This window comes from Eschrichtius robustus, chromosome 10 (genome assembly GCF_028021215.1).
Source record: "Eschrichtius robustus isolate mEscRob2 chromosome 10, mEscRob2.pri, whole genome shotgun sequence".
NCBI classification, from domain to species: Eukaryota; Metazoa; Chordata; class Mammalia; order Artiodactyla; family Eschrichtiidae; genus Eschrichtius; species Eschrichtius robustus.
Window position 1 is genome coordinate 111,369,736 of NC_090833.1, and position 24,642 is coordinate 111,394,377.

The 24,642-nt window shown below is 39.0% G+C and overlaps 1 protein-coding gene across 2 annotated transcripts in view; it reads left to right on the top strand.

The window, feature by feature from the left end:
* The first annotated feature begins 1,636 nt into the window (after positions 1 to 1,636).
* Positions 1,637 to 24,642, top strand: part of MTMR9 (myotubularin related protein 9) — an 80,858-nt gene continuing 57,852 nt past the window's right edge. For both annotated transcript variants that reach the window (XM_068552101.1, XM_068552102.1), the window contains exons 1-3: positions 1,637 to 1,834; positions 14,654 to 14,762; positions 19,261 to 19,386. In XM_068552101.1, coding sequence (XP_068408202.1) covers positions 1,653 to 1,834; positions 14,654 to 14,762; positions 19,261 to 19,386 — 417 coding nt within the window. In that variant the 5' untranslated portion in view covers positions 1,637 to 1,652. The remainder of the gene's footprint in view (positions 1,835 to 14,653; positions 14,763 to 19,260; positions 19,387 to 24,642) is intronic.

Genomic DNA, 24,642 nt, shown 5'->3' on the forward strand with positions numbered 1-24,642 from the left:
GCGCACCGCGATGAAGAGTGGCCCTCGCTTGCCGCAACTAGAGAAAGCCCTCGCACAGAAACGAAGACCTAACACAGCCATAAATAAATAAATAAATAAATAAATAATTTTAAAAAAAAAACAAAAAACACAAAACTTTATAAATCGTTTCCTCTCATTCTTTCTTCTCTGATGGTTCTTGTTTTTCTATTGTAGACAATCAACATAAAACTGGACTCTCAGCTGTAACAATCTCATAAAGGGCTTTGTTTTAAGAAAGAGAACCTTTTAGGAAGGACAAGGACAGAAGCAGAGACACGTGTTGGGTGATCTGATGAGAATTCAGGCAATTTATTTTGTCTTTGCTCTGAGACTTAAGGCAACTCGCTGTTCTTAGGTACTAGATGGTGAAGATTTCAAAGGTTAATGAAGTGACAGTAGACCGGGACTTAAACCCTTGCATATTTCCCCTCTCATGCCCTATTTTAGTATGAAAATGTTAGTTTAAAAGGGGAGGGAGACACCAGGTAAATTTCTGGCATAGTTTAGGTGTCTGGAAGTAGTTCAGTTGGATTGTATTTAATGGGGAGGCCGTGCGGTGGTGACCAAGGCCCAATTCCTTGAATTTCATAGACCTAGACTGAAGCCAGTTCTGCTACAGATTAACTGTGTTTCAGCGCGTCACTTGAGTTTCCTTAAAGTATAGGATTGGTCACTTCCTCTTCAGTGTACTGTACGTATTTCTACCTAGGTCCCTCTCATAGGTGATTGTATGCTTTCCTCTTTCTTGTTCAAGGTCACAGCACCTTGGCGCTCGCCCTCTGGGCGTCTGCGGTGTCCGGCCGTGTCCCTCCCTTACACCTGGCGCTTCTGTGGGGTCACAATCACCTACTCAATCCCACGTGTCATCTCTTTACGGCCAATGGATGAAAATCGCCAAAATTTACGGCAGCCCCATGCTCTGAAGAGGGATTACTGCTCAAGTGGAGGGAGGCAGGTCAGGGACCTCTTCTCGTCGTCCCTTTTTCCCCAGCCTTTTCTCAAACGGAATGTTTGTAGGGATGGCGGGTGCGACGGTTGACTTGCAGGCAGAGCTTTTTCCTGCTAGGAACACAAATCTTCGATTCCCGCTGTGTTTCCGGAAGCATTCTCATCGGACCTAGGCGGGGACTGACTTCCGGATCGGACTTCCCAGACTTCCGAGTTTCGAGTCTGCCGCTTCCGCCCGGAGTTGCTTTAGGCTCCGCCGCTAGTAGCTACTTTCGCCAGGAGTCTGTAGCGTCTCGGATGTGGAAAGTGGCCCTGGGGCGGCCTCCTTCTTGTCCCCTCAGCTTGCCCACCCGAGGCCGGGTCCCCAGGTGCCGGCGGCGGCGGCTGGGCCTGTCGCGGAGCGTTCTCTTTGCCCGAGTCCTGGGCCTGGGGGAACCGAGCGGTGAGGGAGCGGCGCCCGGCCTGGCCCAGCCTGGGTCCAGCCCCGGCTTTCCCGGGGCTTGTGACGGTGGCCACAGGCCTCGCCGCGCCCATCCCAGCCTGGGGCGGGGCGCGACCTCCCCGCCCGGGTCCCCGCCCCTCCTGCCTGCCCAGCGCCTGGTCATTCCCGTCAGCCCAGCGGCGGCGTAACCTTCTCGCCCCTTCGGGACTCGGCAGTTCCCTGGCTCCGGCCGCTGGGGAACATGGAGTTTGCGGAGCTGATTAAGACCCCACGGGTGGACAATGTGGTGCTGCACCGGCCTTTCTACCCGGCCGTCGAGGGGACCTTGTGTCTTACTGGCCACCACCTGATCCTGTCTTCCCGGCAGGACAACACGGAGGAGCTGTGGCTCCTCCATTCAAACATCGACGCCATCGACAAGCGGTGAGTGCCCATCCCACCCCCTGTTACGCGGGGAACCTGGGGTCCTCAGGTGCAGGTCTGCGGAAACGCGTCCCATCGCCCAACCAGCCAGCAGATCGAGCCCCCTCTGGCCTAGATTGAGGATTTGAGTTTTAGTAAGCAGAAAACCATCCAAATGAGATACCAGGTTTCCATTCAGTCTGGCTGGGTTATCACGTGGTTGTTATCGTGATTATCATTTTTGGTACATAACACCATGTGGGGGGATATGCAACGTTTTCTTTTAAAATTTCTTTTCCTTGCACCGTCATATTCCTTGAATGTTAATTGTCCATCATAGTTCATGAAGTTGTGATTGAATGTGATTTAGGTAAAGTGTTTACTTGCCACTTGCGAGTATGTAGACTTCAGTATTGTAGTGTCTAAATTCCACAAAACCTTTTCCCCTCCTCTCAAAAATGTTCAGTTTATCATATGTCTCCTTATTTCTTACCTTCTGGGTCATCAATTTAAGATTTCCCACTATGGGAGATTATAATGTCTTTTATTTATTTTTACTCTGGCTTTTGGAAAGAACAGAGTAGGCTCTTAAACAAAGGTATTAATTAATTAACCTCTTATTTTGCACCCCAGACTCTTTCTTTCCAGGGTAGTGCCTCAGAGTTGAAAAGTTACACTTCCTTTGCAGTCAAAATTATCATTTCCCCAATGGCTTTGTACTTACTCTAGCCAGAAGAAGGTAAATTGGTTATCCAGTGAACACTAAAGTATAAATGAATGACAACAGCTTTTTCTATTACCTCTCAGGAGAATTTGGATACAGTATTAAGAAGATTCCTAGAGAGGTTATGCCTTAAAAGAAAATACTTTCTAATAGTAGAAGTTAATACCGGTGAAGTGGTGATAAATTTTTTTCAAGCAGAGGGCTCTTGTTAGATTCCTGAGATCACCTTCTCCTGTGTAAAAGTTTTCAGCTGTTACTCATCTATCAATATTCAGTTTAACCATTTCAATCTGCCACCCCTTTCACAGGTTCTTCTGTTAATCCCACAAGGAGAAATAATTCCCCTCACCTTGAAATCCTATAGCTCTTTAATTATACCTCTTTCGTAAGTATATTTTACAATCTGTATTTTGATAGTTACATATATGTTAGCTCCTTGAAGCCAGGACGCGAATTTGGTTAATTTTTATCTCCTTCAAAACTGTGGCATGGGCAGATAGGCACATAGGAAATAAAAGGATTAACCGCTGAATGGTCAGTGGTGCCATAGAATACAAATTAGAGTTTCTCCATGCCACCAACTCTTTTCTTTCTTCCTTACCTCTTTCTGTGGTTGCTTTTCACTCTCTCATTTCATCGTATTTACCTAGCAGTTACTACACGCTGGGCCTGGTTGGGCTAAACCAAGTATTTAAGATAAGGACTTTTTAATCTGTTAGGGGAGAAATGACAAACTGTACACATTTATCTTTTTCCTGGGAAGCAGCATGATGTAATGGAAAGAGCTCGCTGGTCAGATCAGAGTTTGTTGAATTGTTGCTTTCAAAAAAGAGTTACTTTCATGTGTCTTCTATATGCTGAGCTCTGTCTGGGCTGTGCAGATGCAATCGTGACTAAGACAGATGAGGAGCTTATGTACTAGGGGAGGAGATGGACATTCACATAAATCAACAAATAAATATATAACAACATCAGGTAATAAATGCCAGAAAGGAAAATAAAGGAAGATGTTAGGATAGAGAATGCCTGGAGTCAGTGTATTTAGAAAGAATGTTCGAGAAGACAAGTGACATTTGAATTAATGAAGGGAGGAAGCCTGCAGTGTGACTACTGGAGGAAGGAGCGTTCCAGCCAAAGGGAATGCAAAGGCAGAGACTTGAGACAAGACCATGCCTGGCATGTAGGAGGAAGAACAAAGAGGCAGGTGTGGCAGGAGGGCAGTGAGCACGGGGTAGAAGCTAGGTGGACTAAGGAGACGGCAGAAACGTGGTTGGAGGGATAAGCAGGGGCCAGATGGTGTAGAGCCTGTTGCGCCATGGGGATGGTTTTCATGGGAAGCCTTGGAGAGTTGAAAGTGTGGAAGTAGCAATCGGTAGACTTCTAGATGATGATTCTGGTGGCTGGCAGAAAATGGATTGTAGAAGGGCAATGATTTGTTAGCAAATCATTAAAATTTTTTTCCCTTTCTGTGGATTGCCTGTGAATTTCCTTGGTGTTTCTTTTTCTGGGTTTTTTTTTTTTTTTGGCACCAGTTCCTTATATACTCTAGGTATTCATTCTTCGCTTAGACATTGCAGATATCTTCTCCATATCTCTCACCCATTTGTTAACTCTTGTGTGGTGCCCTTTGTGGAACAGAAGTCCTAATTTTAGTACAAAATTCATCGATACTTTATGGTTTGTGCTTTTTAAGTCTTAAGAAGTCCTTCCTTATCCCAAAATTACTAGGATATTCTACATTTTCTTCTGTATTAGCTTTATAGTTTTACCCTTCATTTTTAGGTCTTTAATTCATTTGGATTCTACCTTTGTTTCAAGTGTGATAAGAATCCAACCTTGTTTTTCTTCATGTAGCAAGCCAGTTTTCCTAAAACCATCATCTAACAACCCATCCTTGACTGATTTATCATATATCAGGTGATTTTATATATATGTATATATAATATATACAGCTTTTGCTGTGCCCTATAAGTTTTGTAATGTCAAGTTTTTGTTTTCATTTTTTTGTCTGTGTTTTATAATTTCCCTTGTGATTTCTTCTTTGATCCATTGGTTGTTTAAAAGTGTATTAATTTCCATAATTTGGTGAATTTCTCAATTTTACTTTTGTTACTGATTTCTAATTTCATCCCATGTGGTCAGAGAAGATACTTTGTATGGTATCTTTTTTTTTTTTTGGCTGCATCTAGCGGTATGCGGGATCTTAGTTCCCACACCAGGGATCGAACCCATACCCCCTGCAGTGGAAGCTCAGAGTCTTAACCACTGGACTGCCAGGGAGGTCTCTATATCTGTCTTTTAAAATCTGTTGAGACTTGATTTGTGGCCTAACATACGGTCTATCCTGAAAATTGTTCCATGCGCACTTGAGAAGAACGTGTATCCTATTGTTGTTGGGTAGAGTGTTTATGTCTGTTAGGTCTAGTTAGTTTATTGTATTAAGTCCTCTGTTTCCATATGTATATCTATCTGGTGGGGTATTAAAGTCTCCGACTATTATTGTAGAACTGTCTATTTCTCCTTTCACTTCTGTCAGATTTTGCTTCAAATATTTTGATTGTCATTAGATGTGTAAATGTTTATAATTGTTACACCTTCTTGCTGTGTTGAAGCTTTTATTAATAGATAATGTCCTTTGTCTCTCATAACCATTTTTTATTTATAGACTATTTTGTCTAATACTAGTAAAGACTTCCTTGCTGTCTTTTGGTTACTATTTGCTTGGAATATCTTTTTCCTCCATCCCTTCAATTTCAACTTGTTTGTGTCTTTGGATCTCAAGTGAGTCTCTTGTGAGACAGACTATAGTTGGATCATATGTTTTTATCCATTCTGCCAGTGTCTATCCTTTGACAGTTTAATCCGTTTACATTTAAAGTAATTATTGGTAAGGAGGGACTTACTTCTGTCATTGTGCTGTTTGTTCTCTATATGCCTTAAAGCTTTTCTGTCTCTCATTTCCTTCATTATTGTCTTCTTTTGCACATAGTTGATTTTATTATAATGAAATGTTTAAAATTTTTTCTCATTTACTGTTGTGTATATTCTGTAGCTGTTTTCTTTGTGGTTACCATGGGGATTAAATTTAACATCCTAAAGTTATAATACTCTAATTTGAATTTATACCAGCTTAACTTCAAAAACATACAAAAACTCTACTCCTTTATAGCTTTGTCCCCACTGCTTTCCATTGATGTCATAAAATTACATTTTTATGTATTTGGGCCTGAAAACATAATCTAATAATTCTTTTAAATGTGTTAGTCTCTTAAATCATGTAGAAAATAAAATGTGCGTTTACAAACCATTGTTACAATAATACTAGCTTTTTTAAAAAACTATTTATTTATTTATTTTTGGCTGTGTTGGGTCTTCGTTGCTGCATGTGGGCTTTATCTAGTTGTGGCGAGTGGGGGCTACTCTTCATTGCGTTGTGTGGGCTTTTCATTGCGGTGGTTTCTCTTTGTTGCAGAGCATGGGCCCTAGGTGTGTGGGCTTCAGTAGTTGTGGCACGCGGGCTCAGTAGTTGTGGCTCGCAAGCTCTAGAGCACAGGCTCAGTAGTTGTGGCACACGGGCCTAGTTGCTCCGTGGCATGTGGGATCTTCCCAGACCAGGGTTCGAACCCATGTCCCCTGCATTGGCAGGTGGATTCTTACCACTGCACCACCAGGGAAGTCCCAATACTAGCTTTTATAATTGCCTTTTTTTTACCTTTTTGAGATCTTTATTTCTTCATTCAGCTTCAAATTACTGTCTAGTGTCCTTTCATTTCACCTTGCAGGATTCCCATGAGTATTTCTTGCAGAGCACATCTAGTGCTCACAAGCTCCCACAGCTTTTGTTTATCTGGGAATGTTCTAATTTCTCCCTCACTTTTGAAGGACAGTTTTGCTTGATAACAGATTTTTTAATAAATTTATTTATTTATTTATTTATTATTTATTTTTGGCTGTGTTGGGTCTTCGTTTCTGTGCGAGGGCTTTCTCCAGTTGTGGCGAGTGGGGGCCACTCTTCATCACGGCGCGTGGGCCTCTCACTGTCGCGGCCTCTCCCGTTGCGGAGCACAGGCTCCAGACACGCAGGCTCAGTAATTGTGGCACACGGGCTTAATTGCTCCACGGCATGTGGGATCTTCCCAGACCAGGGCTCGAACCTGTGTCCCCCGCACTGGCAGGCAGACTCTTAACCACTGCGCCACCAGGGAAGCCCTTGATACCAGATTTTTAGTTGACAGTTTTTCCTTTTAGCACTTTGAATGTATCAGCCCACTGTCTTCTAGCTCCAAAGTTTTTGAGTTCCTGGTGTGGGTCTCTTTGAGTTAATCTTACTCGGAGTTCATTGAGGTTTTTGGATGTTTATAGTCACGTCTTTCATCAAATTTGGGAAATTTTCAGCCATTATTTTCTCAAATATCCTCTCTGCCCTTTTCTTTCTCTCTTCTGGTTCTGGGACTCCCACTGTGTGTGTGTTGGTCTGCTTGTTGGTGCCTCACAGGTCACTTTTCTTTAATCTTTTTTTCTTTCTGTTTCTCAGACTTGATCATTTCCATTGTCCTGTCTTCAAGTTTGCTGATTCTTTCTTCTGCTTGCTGAGAATCTGCTTTTGAATCCCTCTTGTGAATTTTTGATTCCAGTTCTTATACTTTTCAGCTCCAGAATTTCTTTTTTTTTTTTTTTTTAGGTTTTCTATCTCTTTATTGATATTTCTGTTTTGTTCACACATTATATTCTTGACTTTCTCCATATCTTCCTTTAGTTCTTTGAGCATCTTTAAGACTGTTAAAGACTTTGTCTAAGATATCATCTTCCATCAAATCTTTTTCAGGGACAGTTTCTGTTTATTTATTTTTTACCTTTTGAATGGGCCATGCTTTCCTGATAATTTCTCTGCCTTGTGATTTTTTTTTTTTTCCTTTGCTCAACACTGGATGTTTAGATCTAATAATGTGGTAACTCTGGAAAACAGATTCTCCCTCCTCCCCAGGGTTTGCTGTTTTGGGGTGTTTCTTTTGTTTATTATTTTTGTTTTTTTGACTGCTGTAGGATGTCTATGCCAAGGATCAGCCTGAGGTGTAAACTTAAGGCTTTCTTAGGTCTTTTCTGAGCCTGGGTATGTGCAGCCACAGTCACCTCCTAATTTTCCTAGATATACAGTTGTTTTCAGATGTCCTCATCTTTAATGTCTGGTTCCTGAAAGGGGAAAAGTGAAAAATGAAGGGGAGTGGGAAGAGAGCTGACCCTCTAAATCCACTGAAAGTCACTGATTGGGGGCTGGGGGCAGCTTGCAACAGTGGGAGGAATTGCAGCAATGGCTGCCTGCCTCTTTGCACCTCTGTGATCGGAATCAGCAATCAACAATCACAGCACAGATCCCTGATATTTGGAGGACAGGGTCCCTTCTGCCCACCCTGGCTCCTGTAAGCTGTGTGCAAGCTGCTCTAAGAACATATACAGAGCTGCCTGCCACTTGGGTTGGGGTGGGGAATGGGTAGCTGCTGTTTTGCTAAGAGCTGAATTTATCCAAAATTAACTGCAATTTATTATCCAAGTCTTTCCCTAGAAGTTGCAAGCCTTTAATAGACATCAGAGTTCCAAAATAGGTACAGCAAAGAGATTCTGCCAGTGCAATTGTTATCTAGGTGGGAAGACAGATTCCTAATGCTTCTGATTCCACTATCTTCCAGAATCCTTTCCCTTATTGAGTTTTGAGGGTTTTTTTTTTCTAAGTATATTCTGATACAAGTCTTTTATCAAATATAAGATTTGCGAGTGTTTTCTCTCAGTCTGTGGCTTGTCTTTTTATTCTCTTTAACTGTGTCTTTCAGAGAGCAAACATTTAAAATTCTGAAGACATACAGTTTATTAGCTCTTTTATAGACTGGGGTTGTGATATCTAAGAAATCTTTGCCTAACCAAAGGTCACAAAGATTTCCTCCCATGTTTTCTTCTAGAAGTTTTATAGTTTTAGGTTTAGATATATGATCCATTTTTAGTTGGTTTTGTATATGGTTCATGTATAGATACAAATTCTTTTTTTCATATAGACATCTGATCATTGTAGCACCATTTCTTGAAAAGTCTGCCCTTTCTTCAATGAATTGTCTTTGCACACCTTTGTCCATATGTAAGTGAATGTATTTCTAGACTTTCTTCTCTATTCCATTGATCTATTTGATGCCATTGCTGCCACAGTCTTTATTTTTATATTAAGTCTTTAAATTATATAGTGTTAGCTGTCTGATTTTGTTATTATTCCAAGTTGTTTTGGTTATTTGAGGTCATATGCATTTCCATATGAATTTTAAAAATTCATTTTTGGCCATACCATGCAGCTTGCAAGATCTTCCCCGACCAGGGATTGAACCCGCACCCTCGTCCGTGAAAGTACAGCGTCCTAACTACTGGACCGCCAGGGAATTCCTCCATATGAATTTTAGAATCAGCTTGTCAATTTCTTTTTGAGAAAGGCCTGTCGTGAGAATTGTGGTGAACCTGCTGATAAATGAACTTGATGAGAATTAACATAGGATATCATAATATTGAGTCTTCTGACTTATGAACAAATCTCTCTCTCCATTTATCTTATTTGGGTCTCAAATTTCTTTCAGCAGTGTGTTATAGTTTTCACTCACAGGTCTTTCACATCTTTTGTCAGAATTTCCTCTATGTATTTCATAGTTTTTTATGCTATTTCAAGTGATATTTTTCAAATTTCAGTTTCCAATTACCTGTTTGTATTAATCATTTAAAAAATTTTTTTATTTATTTTATTTTTGGCCGCATTCTGTCTTCGTTGCTGTGCATGGGTTTTCTCTAGTTGCGGCAAGTGGGGGCTACTCTTCGTTGCGGTGCGCGGGCTTCTCATTGTGGTGGCTTCTCTCGTTGCGGAGCATGGGTTCTAGGCACGTGGGCTTCGGTAGTTGTGGTGCACGGGCTTAGTAGTTGTGGCTCACGGGCTCTAGAGCGCAGGCTCAGTAGTTGTGGCGCATGGGCTGAGTTGCTCTGCAGCATGTGGGATCTTCCTGGACCAGGGCTCGAACCCATTTCCCCTGCATTGGCAGGCAGATTCTTAACCACTGCGCCACCAGGGAAGTCCAGTACAATGTTGAACAGAAGTGGTGAGAGGGAACATCCTTGTATTATTCCTGATCTTAGTGAGAAAGCATTCAGTCTTTCTCATTAAGTATGCTATTAGTGGTAGAGTTTTTTGGTTTTTTTGTTTTTGTTAATGCTCTTATCAGGTGGAAGAAGTTCACTTCTGTTCCTAGTTTGCTGAGAGTTGGGTTGTTTTGTTTCATTTTAAAATCATGAATAGCTGTTGGATTTTGTCAAATGCTTTTTCTATGTCTCTTGAGATGAGCATATTGTTTTTCTTTTTCAGCTTGTTAATATGGTAAATTACTTTGTTAAACCACCCTTGCATTTTTGGGATAAACCCCATTTGCTCGTGGTACATTATCCTTTTTATATATTGTTGGATTTAATATGCTAACGTTTTGTTTAGAAATTTTACATCTGTGTCTATGAGGGATATTCGTCTGTAGTTTTCTTGTGATATTTTTGGGTTTTGTATTTGGGAAATGCTGGACTTTAGGTGTGAATTGAGAAGTAATTGCCTCTTCTCAGTTTTTTGGAAGAGTGTGTCTTGACTTGATAGTATTTTTTCCTTAAATGTTTTATAGAATTCATCAGTGAAGCCACCCAGGACTGGAGTTTTCTTTGTGGGGAAGATTTTATTGAAAATTTCAGTTTATTTAGTAAATATAGATCTAACCAGGTTATTTATTCTTGAATGATCTTTACTAGTTTGTGTCTTCTGAGGAATTTGTCCATATCATTTACCTTGTTGAATTTATTGGGATAAAATTGTTTCTAATATTCCCTTATTATTTTTTAATGTCTGTGGAGTCTGTAGTGATTGTAACCTCTCTCATTTCTGACATTGGTAAATTGTGACTTTCTTTATTCCTGATCAGTCTGCCTAGAATTTTATCACTTCTATTGATCTTTTGAAACAATCATTTTTGCTTTCATTTTTCCCTAGAATCTTCTCTTATTTCATTATTTTTTTTTCTTTTTATCTTTATTATTTAATTTTCTCTGCTTTGGATTTAACTTGCTGTTCTATTTCTAGTATAGTGGAATCTGAGGTCACTAGTTTGAGACCCAAATTTTCTTCATTAATTTCCTTCTTTCCTAATATAGGTGGTCTCCTCAGACTATCAACCCCACCCAGTTTTCCTCTCCCTTCACTATAACTTGGAAAATCTCAAAACAGTAAATTGGGGCAGTCACTGGACTCACCCATCTCCCAGAGAGCTCTGTTCTTTGTTGTCTGATGTTCAGTGTCTTGAAAACAGTCTTTCCTTATATTTTGCCCAGTTATTTTGGTTGTTTCAGGTAGGAGGGTAAATCTGGTCCCTGTTATTCCACCTTTGCCAGAAGTGGAAGTGCCAAGAGTATGAGTTTTCAAAATACATTTCATAAGAGGCATTCCACTGTGTTGTTTAGTAGTGGATATCTGGTGGAATTTTCTTTGCTAGGATTTGACCCATGTTGATAATTTTTGCTTATCCAAATTCACAGTGCAGTGATGTTGGGCATGGGGGTATTTACAGTTGAAGTAGAATTTGGGAAGAGTAGCTGTAGGAGTTGTTTTCCTAAGCTAGGCACAGTATAAATAAAATTATCTGCTTTAGATCAATATAAGAATTCTTAATTTAGGGAATACTCAGAAGTATTAATGGGAAAGAATTGGGGCAGTCAGTGGCAAAGCAAAAGAAAAATCAGAACTATCAACAAGTGCAGACAAAAAAAAAAAACAAGAAAAGGAAGACAAAAATCCCAACTAAGGTAAAATTAAATTTGTTCAAAACTTACTGATACGAAATTTATGATTACACGTGGCATTTACTCTGAAGTTTTCCTTGACTTAGAATAGATATTGCAAGTTAATAAGTTTTAAAGACTGAAAAAAAGATACTTATTTTTCAAATCAACTGCTGTAAGTTTGGAAGTAAGTAAAATCTGAAATGAACTGTTTTTCTATGCTTTGGAAATATCTCTACACAAACACTTAATACATTAATTACAGATCTGTTGTTCCTATTATTTGAAGTAAGGCCCCTAATAATCTCCATTAAATGAATTGGCCAGCATGAATTACTTTATATATTTGAAAAAAATTTTAAATACATATATTTAAAATTATTTGTGGCTCACATTTTAATGATGCAGACTTGATTCTTCCTTAATTAGATTACTAGGGGAGAAGAAAGTTGAATACAGGCACAAGGCGGAGGTATTGCAGGTTTAGTTCCAGACCGCCTCAGTAAAGCTGATATGACAATAAAGCAAGTCACATGAATTTTTTGGTTTCCCAATGCATGTAAAAGTTATTATACACTATACTGTAGTTTATTAAATGTGCAGTAGCATTATATCTAAAAAAGCAGTGTACATACCTTAATTTAAAAATACTTTATTGCTAAAAAATGCTAATCATCATCTGAGCCTTCAGTGAGTTGTAATCTTTTTGCTGGTGGAGGGTCTTGCCTCAGTGCTGATGAATGCTGACTGATCAGGGTGATGGGTGCTGAAGGTTGAGGTGGCTGTGAAAATTTCTTAAAATAAGACAGCAGTGAAGTTTGCCACATTGATTCTTTCCTTTCAAGAACAGTTTCTCTGTAGCATGCAATGCTGTTGATAGCATTTTTCCCACAGTAGGACTTTTTTCAAAATCAGAGTGAATCCTTTCAAACCCTCTTGCTGCTTTATCAACTAAGTTTATGTAATAGTCTAAATCCTTTGATGTCATTTCAACAGTCTTCATCAGGTGTAGATTCCATTTCAAGAAAACACTTTGTTCAACTCCTTATCCATTAAAGTTTTATCATGAGACTACAGCAGTTCATTCACACCTTCAGGCTCCACTTCTAATTCTAGTTCTCTTGCTATTTCCACCACATCTGCAGTGACTTCCTCCACTGAAGTCTTGAACCCCTCAACATTATCCTTGAGGGTTGGAATCAACTTCTTCCAAACTCCTGTTAATGTTAATATTTTGACCTCTTCCCATGAATCAGAGATATTCTTAATGGCATCTAGAATGGTGAATCCTTTGCAGAAAGTTTTCAATTTACTTTGCCCCGTTCTATCAGAAGAATCACTATGTATTGCAGCTATAGCCTTATGAAATCTATTTCTTTTTTAAAAAAATTAATTAATAATTTTTGGCTGCGTTGGGTCTTTGTTGCTGCTCGTGGGCTTTCTCTAGTTGTGGCGAGTGGGGGCTACTCTTTGTTGTGGTGCGTGGGCTTCTCATTGCAGTGGCTTCTCGTTGCGGAGCACGGGCTCTAGGCATGTGGGCTTCAGTAGTTGTGGCTCGTGGGCTCTAGAGCGCAGGCTCAGTAGTTGTGGCGCATGAGCTTAGTTGCTCCGCAGCATGTGGGATCTTCCCAGACCAGGGCTTGAACCCATGTCCCCTGCATTGGCAGGCGGATTCTTAACCACCGTGCCACCAGGGAAGTCCCTGAAATATATTTATTAAATAATAAGATTTGAAAGTCAAAATTACTCCTTGATCCATGGTCTGCAGAATGGGCATTGTGTTAACAGGCATGAAAACAAATATTAATGTCATTCATTGTACGTCTCCATCAGATAATGGGTGATCAGGTGCATTGTCAATGAGCAGTAATATTTTGAAAGGAATCTTTCTGAACAATAGGTCTCAACAGTGAGCTTAAAATACTTAGTAAACCACGTTGTAAACAGATGTGCTGTCATCCAGGCTTTGTTGTTCCATTTATAGAGCACAGGCAGAGTATATTTAACATAATTCTTAAGGGCCCTAGGAGTTTGGGAATGGTATATGAGCACTGGTTTCAACCTAAAGTCACCAGCCACACTATCCCCTAACAAGAGGGTCCGTCTGTCCTTAGAATCTTTGAAGCCAGGCACTGACTTCTCCTCTCTAGCTACGGAAGTCCTCAGATGGCCTCTCCTTCCAGTATAAGGCTTTGTCTACCTTGAAAATCTGTTGTTTAGTGCAGCTACCTTCATGAATTATCTTAGCTAGATCTCCTGGATAACTTGCTGCTTCTTCTACATCAGCTCTTGCTGCTTTGCTTTTACTTTTATGTTATGGAGATGCCTTCTTTCCTTAAATCTCATGAACCGACTTCTGCTAGCTTCAGACTTTTCTTTTATAGCTTCCTTGCCTCTCTCTGCCTTCAGAGAATTAGAGTTAGGGCCTTGCTCTGGATTAGGCTTTGATTTACGGGAATGTTGTGGCTGGTTGATCTTCTATCCAGACCACTAAAACTTTCTTCATATCAGCAATTAGGCTGTTCTGCTTTCTTATCATTCATGTGTTCACTGGAGTAGCACTTTTAATTTCCTTCAAGGACTTTTCCTTTGCATTCACACCTTGCTACCTATTTGTCATAAGAGGTATAACTTTTGGCCTGTCTCGACTTCTGACATGCCTTCCTCACTAAGCTTAATCCTTTCTAGCTTTTGATGTTAAAGTAAGATGTGTGACTCTTCCTTTTACTTGAGCTCTTAGAGGGCATTATAGAGTTATTAATTGGCTTAATTTAAATATTTTTGTGTCTAAGGGAATAGGGAGGCCTGAGGAGAGGGAGAGAGATGGGGAAACGGCAGTTGGTGGGGCAGTCAGAGGACACACATTTATCAATTAAGTTCACTGTAGTATATGGGCATGGTTACTGGTGCCCCAAAACAATTAAAATAGCAACATCAAAGATCATTGATCACAGATCACCATAACAAATATAATAACAATAACAACAATAATAATAATAAAGTTTGAAATATTGTAAGAATTACCAAAATGTGATGCAGAGAGATGAAGTGAGCAAATGCTGTTGGAAAAATGGCGCCGATAGACTTGCTGGACACAGGGTTGCCACAAACATTCAACCTTTAAAAAACGCAATATCTGCGATGCTCAATAAAGTGAAGTGCAATAAAAGAAGGTCTGCCTGTATAGAAGGTGATTATAACTAACCTCCTCTTTTTAAAGAAATAATCATATACTTTGAGTTGGGAGTATATAGGTCCCTAAGCATAATTTATAATTTTTTTTATAGGTTTGTGGGACCACTGGGTACCATCATCATAAAATGTAAGGATTTTCGAATTATTCAGTTGGATATTCCTGGAATGGAGGAATGTTTGAATATAGCCAGTTCCATTGAGGTAAGTATTTTGGAAGCAAAATGTGATGAAAATAAATAATCATTAAAAGGAACCTTATTTTCTGCTTCACTGTAGCTCTTATGGTTTTTTTTTTTTAACATCTTTATTGCAGTATAATTGCTTTACAATGGTGTCTTAGTTTCTGCTTTATAACAAAGTGAATCAGCTATACATATACAACTGTATACATATACATATACAACTCCTCCCTCTTGCGTCTCCCTCCCACCCTCCCTATCCCACCCCTCAGGTGGTCGGTCACATAGCACCGAGCTGATCTCCCTGTGCTATGCGGCTGCTTCCCACTAGCTATCTATTTTACATTTGGTAGTATATATAAGTCCATGCCACTCTCTCACTTCGTCCCGGCTTACTCTTCCCCCTTCCCGTGTCCTCAAGTCCATTCTCTACGTCTGAGTCTTTATTCCTGTCCTGCCCCTATATGTTTTTTTTAGATACTTAGTCATGTTGTGTGACTCAAATATTGAAGACTGAGTGGAAGAGCCTCACCCTGAGTCATTGTTACAGGAATGTAAAAAGATTTCATTGACTTAACAGCAGTTTTTAATGCTGCTTATTCTTCTGGGTTTATCGATGTTGTAGCATGTGACAGGAATTCCTTCCCTTTTAAGGCTGAATAATATTCCATTGTGTGTATATAAATGCTGATACTTCTTAAAAACGTTATTTCTTTTGTAAAGCAAGTAATTATCAACAATGATTGTAGTCTTTTGTTTTTAGTAAATCTGAATTTCCATATATTATGTTTGCTTAAGACAGGATGTATTTGTTTTATATTTACAGAAATGATATTGAATATCTGTTCAGATTACAAATAATAGAAATTTTACTTGGATAATTTAATCTTTTTTAAAAATTATTTATTTATTTATTTATTTATTTATGGCTGTGTTGGGTCTTCGTTTCTGTGCGAGGGCTTTCTCTAGTTGTGGCAAGTGGGGGCTGCTCTTCATCGCGGTGCGTGGGCCTCTCACTATCGCGGCCTCTCTTTTTGCGGAGCACAGGCTCCAGACGCGCAGGCTCAGTAGTTGTGGCTCGCAGGCCTAGTTGCTCCGCGGCATGTGGGATCTTCCCAGACCAGGGCTCGAACCCGTGTCTCCTGCATTGGCAGGCAGACTCTCAACCACTGCGCCACCAGGGAAGCCCAAATAATTTAATCTTTAAATTGAAGAGCTCACAGTGTTTTCTTTCCCATTTTAACCAACTATTTTGCTATACCCTCAGATTTTAAGTTGCTTTATTTTAAATCATTGCCACTAAATTATAGCAATTAACTTTATGTTTACAGTATTTTCTAGGTAATTATAGAGACACACTGATTTTTTTTTCCTTCTGTCTTTGAGTGACTGATCTGGGCTTTGTATGCAAAATAAATGCTATTGGCTTAACTGTTAAAGGGAGCAGAAAGGCTTAAATCTGTAGGATCTCATTTGGCTTTTAAACAAAAATAGAGAAATAGAGGAACCACCGTTGTGGTACTGAGAAAATGGCATGTAGCATTTTTCTTTCTGCTTTTGCTAAATTTTACTTAAGGAAATGAGAAGATGAGCTGAACTGTTTGTCTTACATTTTCATCATTTGGAAATAACACAGTAATGTTGATTTGGCTGAATTTGCTGACATGAGTGAGAAACGCACTGTGGCTTCTAGGCTGTTAAAGGGAAATGCTGTCCTGCTATTTGGGCTGGGGAATGCCACTCACCCACTTCAGTTGAGCATGTGTTTTTTTTTTCCGTTGTGGGGTTGGATTTTCACTGTCCCGTCCACATTTTTTTTTCTTATCCCTTTTATAACTTGTAAGATAGCTGGTGGGTGTTAGTGAAGTTGCCTGCGGTGAAGAAACAGGGCAAAAAGCCTATTACCCCACTTGCTGATTGCATTTACTTAACTTCTTGGCATCTGACACTAATCAGTTGTTTATTTAGCTACACATATTACCTAAAGCTCTGTAGAAACTGACTGATTATGTAGAAACTGACTGATTATGTAGAAGCCCTTAAGGCTGAAAAGAAGCGGTAAGTAATTTGACCTTAGAAAATGAATGCTCTGTTGATTGTTTTAACAGCATAGTAAATACACATCGTGTACTTGGCCTCTAGCCTTTTCCTGGCATCCAGTTTCGCTCCCTTATTCTATACTTCCTGACATAATTTGGTAGTAATAAGTGCATTTCTTATAAAGCACAGTTGAACTATTCTTTGTTATCAAAATCCATATACCCAAATATATTCTGTTGCCATAAATAGAATCCCATTGGAAGAATAACTGGCAAGTGCTTGGTTTTCTAAATTGTAGCAGGAAGTCAGATGAATCTTATTTTCTGTATAGTTTCAGTGGCCTTTTAGGGTTGAAATGACTTCAGTTCTTTGAGCATTAATGTGTTTAAAGGAAAAGTTCTGTCTCTAGTGACATGAAATGTAATCACGACAAGTCTGAGCCTGAGTGCTTATTGCCTGCCAGAGTGGTTGCTGACGTGCATTTAAAATAATGGTTGTACCAATCACTATGGAATACAGTATGGAGGTTCCTCAAGAAATTAAAAATAGAACTACCATATGATCCAGCAATCCCACTTCTCGGTATATATCCAAAGGAAATAAAATCATTGTCTTAAAGAGATATCCGTACTCCCATGTTCACTGCAGCATTATTCATAATAGCCAAGGTATAGAAACAACCCAAGTGTCTGTTGATGGATGAATGAATAAGGAAAATCAGACACACACACACACACACACACACACACAATGGAATATTATTCAGCCTTAAAAAAGAAAGCAGTCCTGCCATTTGCAACAACATGGATGAAACTGGAGGGCGTTGTGTTAAGTGAAGTAAGCCAGACAGAGGAAGACAAATACTGCATGGTATCACTTATATGTGGAATCTAAAAAATAAAAAAAAGCAAACATAGAAACAGGGAGTAGAAAAGTGGTTTCCAGGGGCTGGAGGTAGGTGAAATAGGGAGAGGTTGGTAAAAGTTACAGATGTTTATTTATGACATAAGGTTTGAGAATCTAATGCATAACATGGACTATAGTTGATAACACTGTATTATGTAAGTGAAGTTTGCTAAGAGAGTAGAACTTAGATGTTTTCATAAACAACAACAGAAGGTAAATATGTGAGGTGATGGATGTGTTAATTAACTCGATGGGGGAAAACCCTTTCGCGATGTGCATGTGTATCACATCATCACTTTGTACATTTGAAATATCTTACAGTTTAATAAAACTGCCAATTTATACCGCAGTAAAGCTGGAAAAAAATTTTTTTTAATATTGCGAAGAATATCTTTTAAATAATAAAATTTAAAAATTAAATAAATAAAATAAAATAAAGGTTCTACTGACCTGATCTTTCTGTGACCTAAAAGGAGGTAGCTATATTCTGAGAGCTAGGGGATGTTAGCATGATGTTGGGCCCTCTTCCCCCCTCCAGCTGAGTGTCTCCAAAATTACTGCAGTTTGAATTATGCTAATTGATTTTGGTGCCTTTTTTTTCCACTCATAGAAATGCTTCTAAAACTCCCCTGTCAGAAGGATGAAACTGCCAGGTGATCCGTTTCTCAGTTCCTCCATCTAGTCAGGTTTTCCTGGTGTTGTCACCAGAATTCAAGTGCTTCAGATGGCAATATGCTCATTTTGGGACCACGAGTTATTGCCCCGGTTTTGGGTCAGTGTAGCATAAAGGTATGAGGATACCTGACCATATCACTCTAGGAAGGGAGGAAATTTCACATCGATGGAAGCTATGTGGAGCATGTAACAGGTAAAATTATTTTAGAGTTTATTATGTGCCAGGCACTGTTCTAGCCCTGTTACATACATTTTCTCTCTTAATGCTCCCATCAGCCCTAAGAGGTAGGTACTGTGAGGTAGACCTATGAGGTTATTTCTTCTATTTTACAGCTAAGGAAAGTGAGGTGTAGAGTGGTTACATTACTTAAACACTCTTGCATTGGCATCTGGAATTTGAGTCCAGCAGTCTGACTCCCTTTGGACTCTTTGGCTACTAAGGTTTTTTACAATTGCTAACACACACTGATTTTAAATAATTTACATATGTTTATATATAGTTCATAACTGGATTTTGAGCCAAGGCCTTACTGACTAACCAAAACCTGTTCTCTGGTCCCCAGAAATATTTGGACCTTTTTATTAGGGCTTATTAAATGGTCTCAAGAAGGAGTTTTTTCATTTTTCTCCTGAGTAGGTGTGCACATTGTTTTGTTCTTTTGTTCATTCAGCAAATGCTAATTGAGTGTATGTTATGTGCCAGAAACTTTGTTAGAGGCTGAAAGCATGGTAATTAGCCTCAGTAAGGTATAATTGTGTCTAGTGATAAATACCATGTTAGAGAAATATATTGGGTGTCCATCATTATTAGGCCATATTTAATACCAATTTGGCAATTAGGAAGTGTTTAAAATTGTGATATGTTCCAATTTTCTTTCTTTATTTCTTTTTTCCTCTAGGCATTATCTACCCTGGACTCCATCACTCTGATGTACCCTTTCTTTTACCGGCCCATGTTTGAAGTGATAGAAGATGGCTGGCATTCTTTCCTTCCTGAGCAAGAGTTTGAACTCTACTCTTCAGCTGTGAGTAACTTTTGAGAGAGCTATGGGTAATGAGAAATAACCCAGCACTTTACTTGTGAAAATGATCACTTCCTTTTGACGAGTAATAAGGTGCAGTTGACTTATCCATGCCTAAAAGAAGTATCTATTAGCTATTAGTGCTGCAGCCTTTGCCATTCAGAGATTTGTATAATTTGTTCCCAGTGCTGCAGCTTAAGTAATTTTTCTTCTAGTGGATTTACTGATAAAACATTAAGATCTTCATAAAGATAGTCCTGACATGTTTTAATTTGGGGGTGTTTTAAAAGTGTCTTCCTAGAAACAGCTTTATATACAGTAATTAGGTTCTGAGCCATCTCCCAAAAGTCTGTTGAACCCACTGTGTATCTAGGAGAGCACTAGAGAACCATGTATCGATTTGTTTTTGTGGCAAGATTTTTGTGATTTTATAATTTGGGTTACTAAGACCAGTGTACTAGATCCACGTGTTCTTTCTGGAAGATTGGAAGATTGGCAGGACCTTCCTGCACACTTTCTGCTTCTACTGCTGCCCACCCTCCTGAAGCCATTTTTTTCTTAGCTTTTGTTAATACTTTTTCCATCCTGATACTTGCTTTTACTGTTAAGTATTCTGCCAGTGGATGGTAATAGTACCCAAATAAACTGTACATATGAAATGAGAAGATATACATAAATGCCAGATTAAAAACAATCAAGTTTTTTCTATCCCACTTTTACTTATGAGTGGGATGTTGTTTATAAAGGTTTTTTGCTTTCACCAAAAAAGAAACATCTGTGTCTGTCATTGAGTGTTCCGTTCCCTTCTCCCCTAACTGGCTGAAATGTACAAATACCCGAAAAAAGGAATGGGCTGTATCTCATTAGGAAAGAAGCTGCAATTGTCCAATAAATAGATGCTGTTGGTCTTCAAAAAAATTTTTTTTTTTTTTTTTTTTTTTTTTTTTAACTACTTTTCTTTTTCCAACATACCTCTGTAAATGGGTCCTAGGAAGATCAAGAAGTAGGGACCAGGGTGCCATGTAATTTAAAGAACAAAGATGTCCATAGCAGCAAAGTGAGAAAGGAAGGGGAATTTTACATTCTTGTGTATGGAGCATTTTTATATAGTTTGTGGATAACTACCTGTATTTATATTTATATTCAGGGTCTTTATAGCATTAAAAACTGCATCGTAAACATTCTCAAATGCATGATGCTTTTCTTTCGTATCCATTAACTACTAAGCTAACAGCTACCTTAGAGGAATCCTTAGTTACTTCCTAGGTGGAAAATGGCACTCAGAATTTGATCTGTAAGGGAGATGTCTGGATGATTTTCTTTGGTTATCCAAAAACGTCTGTATAAATGACTTGCTCATGATTTATGTTGTAGTTAGGTGCCATAAGTGAACCAGTCTAAGTCTACATTCAACAAGCCAACATTCAGATCAGTCTCCGATTCTGTGCAGAAATCCTCTGTGCTAACACATCCATGATGTGGTTGTTCAGCTTCTGCTTGAAATCTCTAGTGCAAGAGAATTTGCAAAATCACACAGTAACGTCCCAGATGGGAACAGTCCTAATACCAAGCTGAAGTTCCCCTGTTCTTAGACCCCATGTTTCTGATGTTGCCTTGTGTTTTTCAGGTTGTCTTATTCCTCTACTATGAATTGTTCTTCAAGTTAATAACTTTTATGTCCCCATTAAGTTTTCTCTTCTACAGATTAAATATCAGTATTTATTTCAGCCTTTTCCCATAATACTGAACTCAGGGCCCCACCCTGTCTTGGCTGCTTTCCTCAGCAAGGCCTTCAGTTTGTCATTGATTCTCTTAAAATGTGGTACCCATAACATTTAGCGTAGATTGGAACTATTACTGATACTTTACTGTAGCCCAAAGTTGCATTGGCCTTTTTCAGAATTAAATTACTAACGAAATAAACTAAAATTCCTTCATCCTTATACATGTGTTATTAAGGGATCCTCCTTGCCTTTTTGTTTGTTTGTCCATTCATTCTTTCTTATATTCAACACTGTTTTCCTCGTAGGCATTTCCTTTTGGGGTTAGCTAATTATTTAAGTAATTTGTATATTTGAATTTCTGTTTTATATTCCTGCAAATTTTGTAATCCACAAATTTAATGAGAACATCTTTAATGCCTTGATTTGAGGTATTTACTTACTATTGCTAGATTATGGAAATTTTAGATAAGCAAAGCATGGTCTCTTCCTTCTAATTGTTCAAAGTCTAATAATTATCTACGTAATTGAATACAATAAAATAAGTGCTGACAAAATTTCCACAAGGCCCAGGGGAAATGAAATTATTAGATCTGTGTTATAGAAAGTCATTTCTGTTGCAAAATGCTGAGAAACTGCTTAAGAGGATGCTGTAATCATGTAAAGAAGATGGTTGGACCAGTAGCAGAGAGGTTATAGTGCAGAAGGAGTCAGCAAGTGGAATTAAAAGGAGTTGGTGACCCACTCCCTGGATGTGAGAGGTAGAACAGGCAATGGCATCTAGGTTTTACCATTGACATGGGAAAGACAGAAAGAGAAATGTGTTTGACAGGGAATGAGCTGAGTTCAGTTTTGGGGATGGCAAATTCAAAGGGCCTGTGTGGCACATGTCATTGAATATGTACAAGAGATAGTTTAGAGCTTATATGAGAGATCTGTGTTAAAAATGAAATATTGAGCGTAATCAATGTATACATTGTGGGAACCATGGGGAGAAGTTGATATTACTGAGGGAAAGCATCTAAAGTAAGTAGGGGGCCAAGGATGAACCATGTAAGGGATGAGTGGAGGAAAAAGCCAAGGGAAGAGCGAGCTTCAAGTAGGAGGGGGTCACTAATGTGAAAGCTTCTTATTCATTGTTTGTTTATTCTCTTTCTTCTGGTCTAGGATACAAGCTGCTAGAATATAAACTTTAGGATGGTGGGAAACATACATGTCATTCTTATTCTCTACTGTATTCTTTTTTTTTAACATCTTTATTGGAGTATAATTGCTTTACAATGGTGTGTTAGTTTTTGCTTTATAACAAAGTGAATCAACTGTACATATACGTGTATCCCCATATCTCCTCCCTCTTGCATCTCCCTCCTACCCCTCCCTATCCCACCCCTCTAGGTGGTCACAAAGCACTGAGCTGATCTCCCTGTGCTATGCGGCTGCTTCCCACTAGCTATCTAGTTTACATTTGGTAGTATATATAAGTCCATGCCACTCTCTCACTTCGTCCCAGCTTACCCTTCCCCCTCCCTGTGTCCTCAAGTCCATTCTCTACGTCTGAGTCTTTATTCCTGTCCTGCCCCTAGGTTCCTCAGAACCATTTTTTTTTTTAGATTCCATATATATGTGTTAGCACACAGTATTTGTTTTTCTCTTTCTGACTTACTTCACTCTGTATGACAGACTCTAAGTCCATCCACCTCACTACAAATAACTCAATTTCGTTTCTTTTTATGGCTGAGTAATATTCCATTGTATATATGTGCCACATCTTCTTTATCCATTCATCTGTCAGTGGACACTTAGGTTGCTTCCATGTCCTGGCTATTGTAAATAGAGCTGCAATGAACATTGTGGTACATGACTCTTTTTGAATTATGGTTTTCTCAGGGTATCTACTGTATTCTTAGCACATGATTGGCAAGCAGTAGATATTTGATGAGTGAATGAATATAGGAATGTGTGCATTTATGCAGGATAGGACAAAAGGACAATAAGGCCTTCTATATATCATTGGAATCCTCTGCCAGGTAGACATATATCACTTAATCAGTATTCGTTGAGTAAGGTTCTTTGACCATCTAAAAAACTTACTAAATAGTATTAGCCAGTCCCTTTTTCTCTATTATATCCAAAAGAGATGTATGGTATTGAGAAGACAGAGAACTAAAACTAGCTATCAAGATATCTTATGTTGCATACCAGATATGTTGGCTGATTGACTTTCTGGGACTCAGTTTCCAAGTCTACACGGTGAAAGTATTGGACAAATGATCTTTAAGAGTTCCTCCCCTTTTAACAAGCTTTTATTCTAGGATATCATGAAATATTATTTCAGATACTTTGCTGAAATACACGTATATAATATATCTGTACTCCCTCAATCTTACTACTTCAGAAATTATATACAACAAAGATGATGATAAGGTAATGGTTGAGTATCTTCTATCTGACAAGACCTCCTGCAGATATACAATGACAAACTATAAATAAAATACAGAAAACTATTACTTGGAGGCTCTGGTAAGTGAACAGAAATCAGCATATTTTAGAGGGGAGTCAAAATTAGAGGAAGTGAATGACAGAGTGCATTTCCTATTTTGCAGGCCTTGTCCTGAGGTCAGTGAAGTTATGGCATTGATGGTATAGGACAGCTAACATTCTGGTGAAAAGCCCACTTTCTCTCTGGTGGGAGGAACCAGGGGAAGGGCTTGGGGAACCAGAGAGCCAGAGGAGGGGAACCTTGATTCTGTAAATAACCCTGAATCTCTGGCTGACACTTTATTTTATTTTTTTAACATCTTTATTGGAGTATAATTGCTTTACAATGGTGTGTTAGTTTCTGCTTTACAACAAAGTGAATCGGTTATACATATACATATGTTCCCATATCTCTTCCCTCTTGCATCTCCCTCCCTCCCACCCTCCCTATCCCACCCATCTAGGTGGTCACAAAGCACTGAGCTCATCTCCCTGTGCTATGTGGCTGCTTCCCACTAGCTATCTAGTTTACCTTTGGTAGTGTATATATGTCCATGCCACTCTCTCACTTTGTCACAGCTTACCCTTCCCCCTCCCTGCATCCTCAAGTCCATTCTCTAGTAGTCTGTGTCTTTATTCCCATCTTGCCCCTAGGTTCCTCGTGACCTTTTTTTTTTTTTTTTTTAGATTCCATATATATGTGTTAGCATATGGTATTTGTTTTTCTCTTTCTGACTTACTTCACTCTGTATGACAGACTCTAAGTCCATCCACCTCACTACAAATAACTCAATTTCGTTTCTTTTTATGGCTGAGTAATATTCCATTGTATATATGTGCCACATCTTCTTTATCCATTCATCTGTCAGTGGACACTTTGGTTGCTTCCATGTCCTGCCTATTGTAAATAGAGCTGCAATGAACATTGTGGTACATGACTCTTTTTGAATTATGGTTTTCTCAGGGTATATGCCCAGTAGTAGGATTGCTGGGTCATATGGTAGTTCTATTTTTAGTTTTTTAAGGAACCTCCATACTGTTCTCCATAGTCGCTGTATCG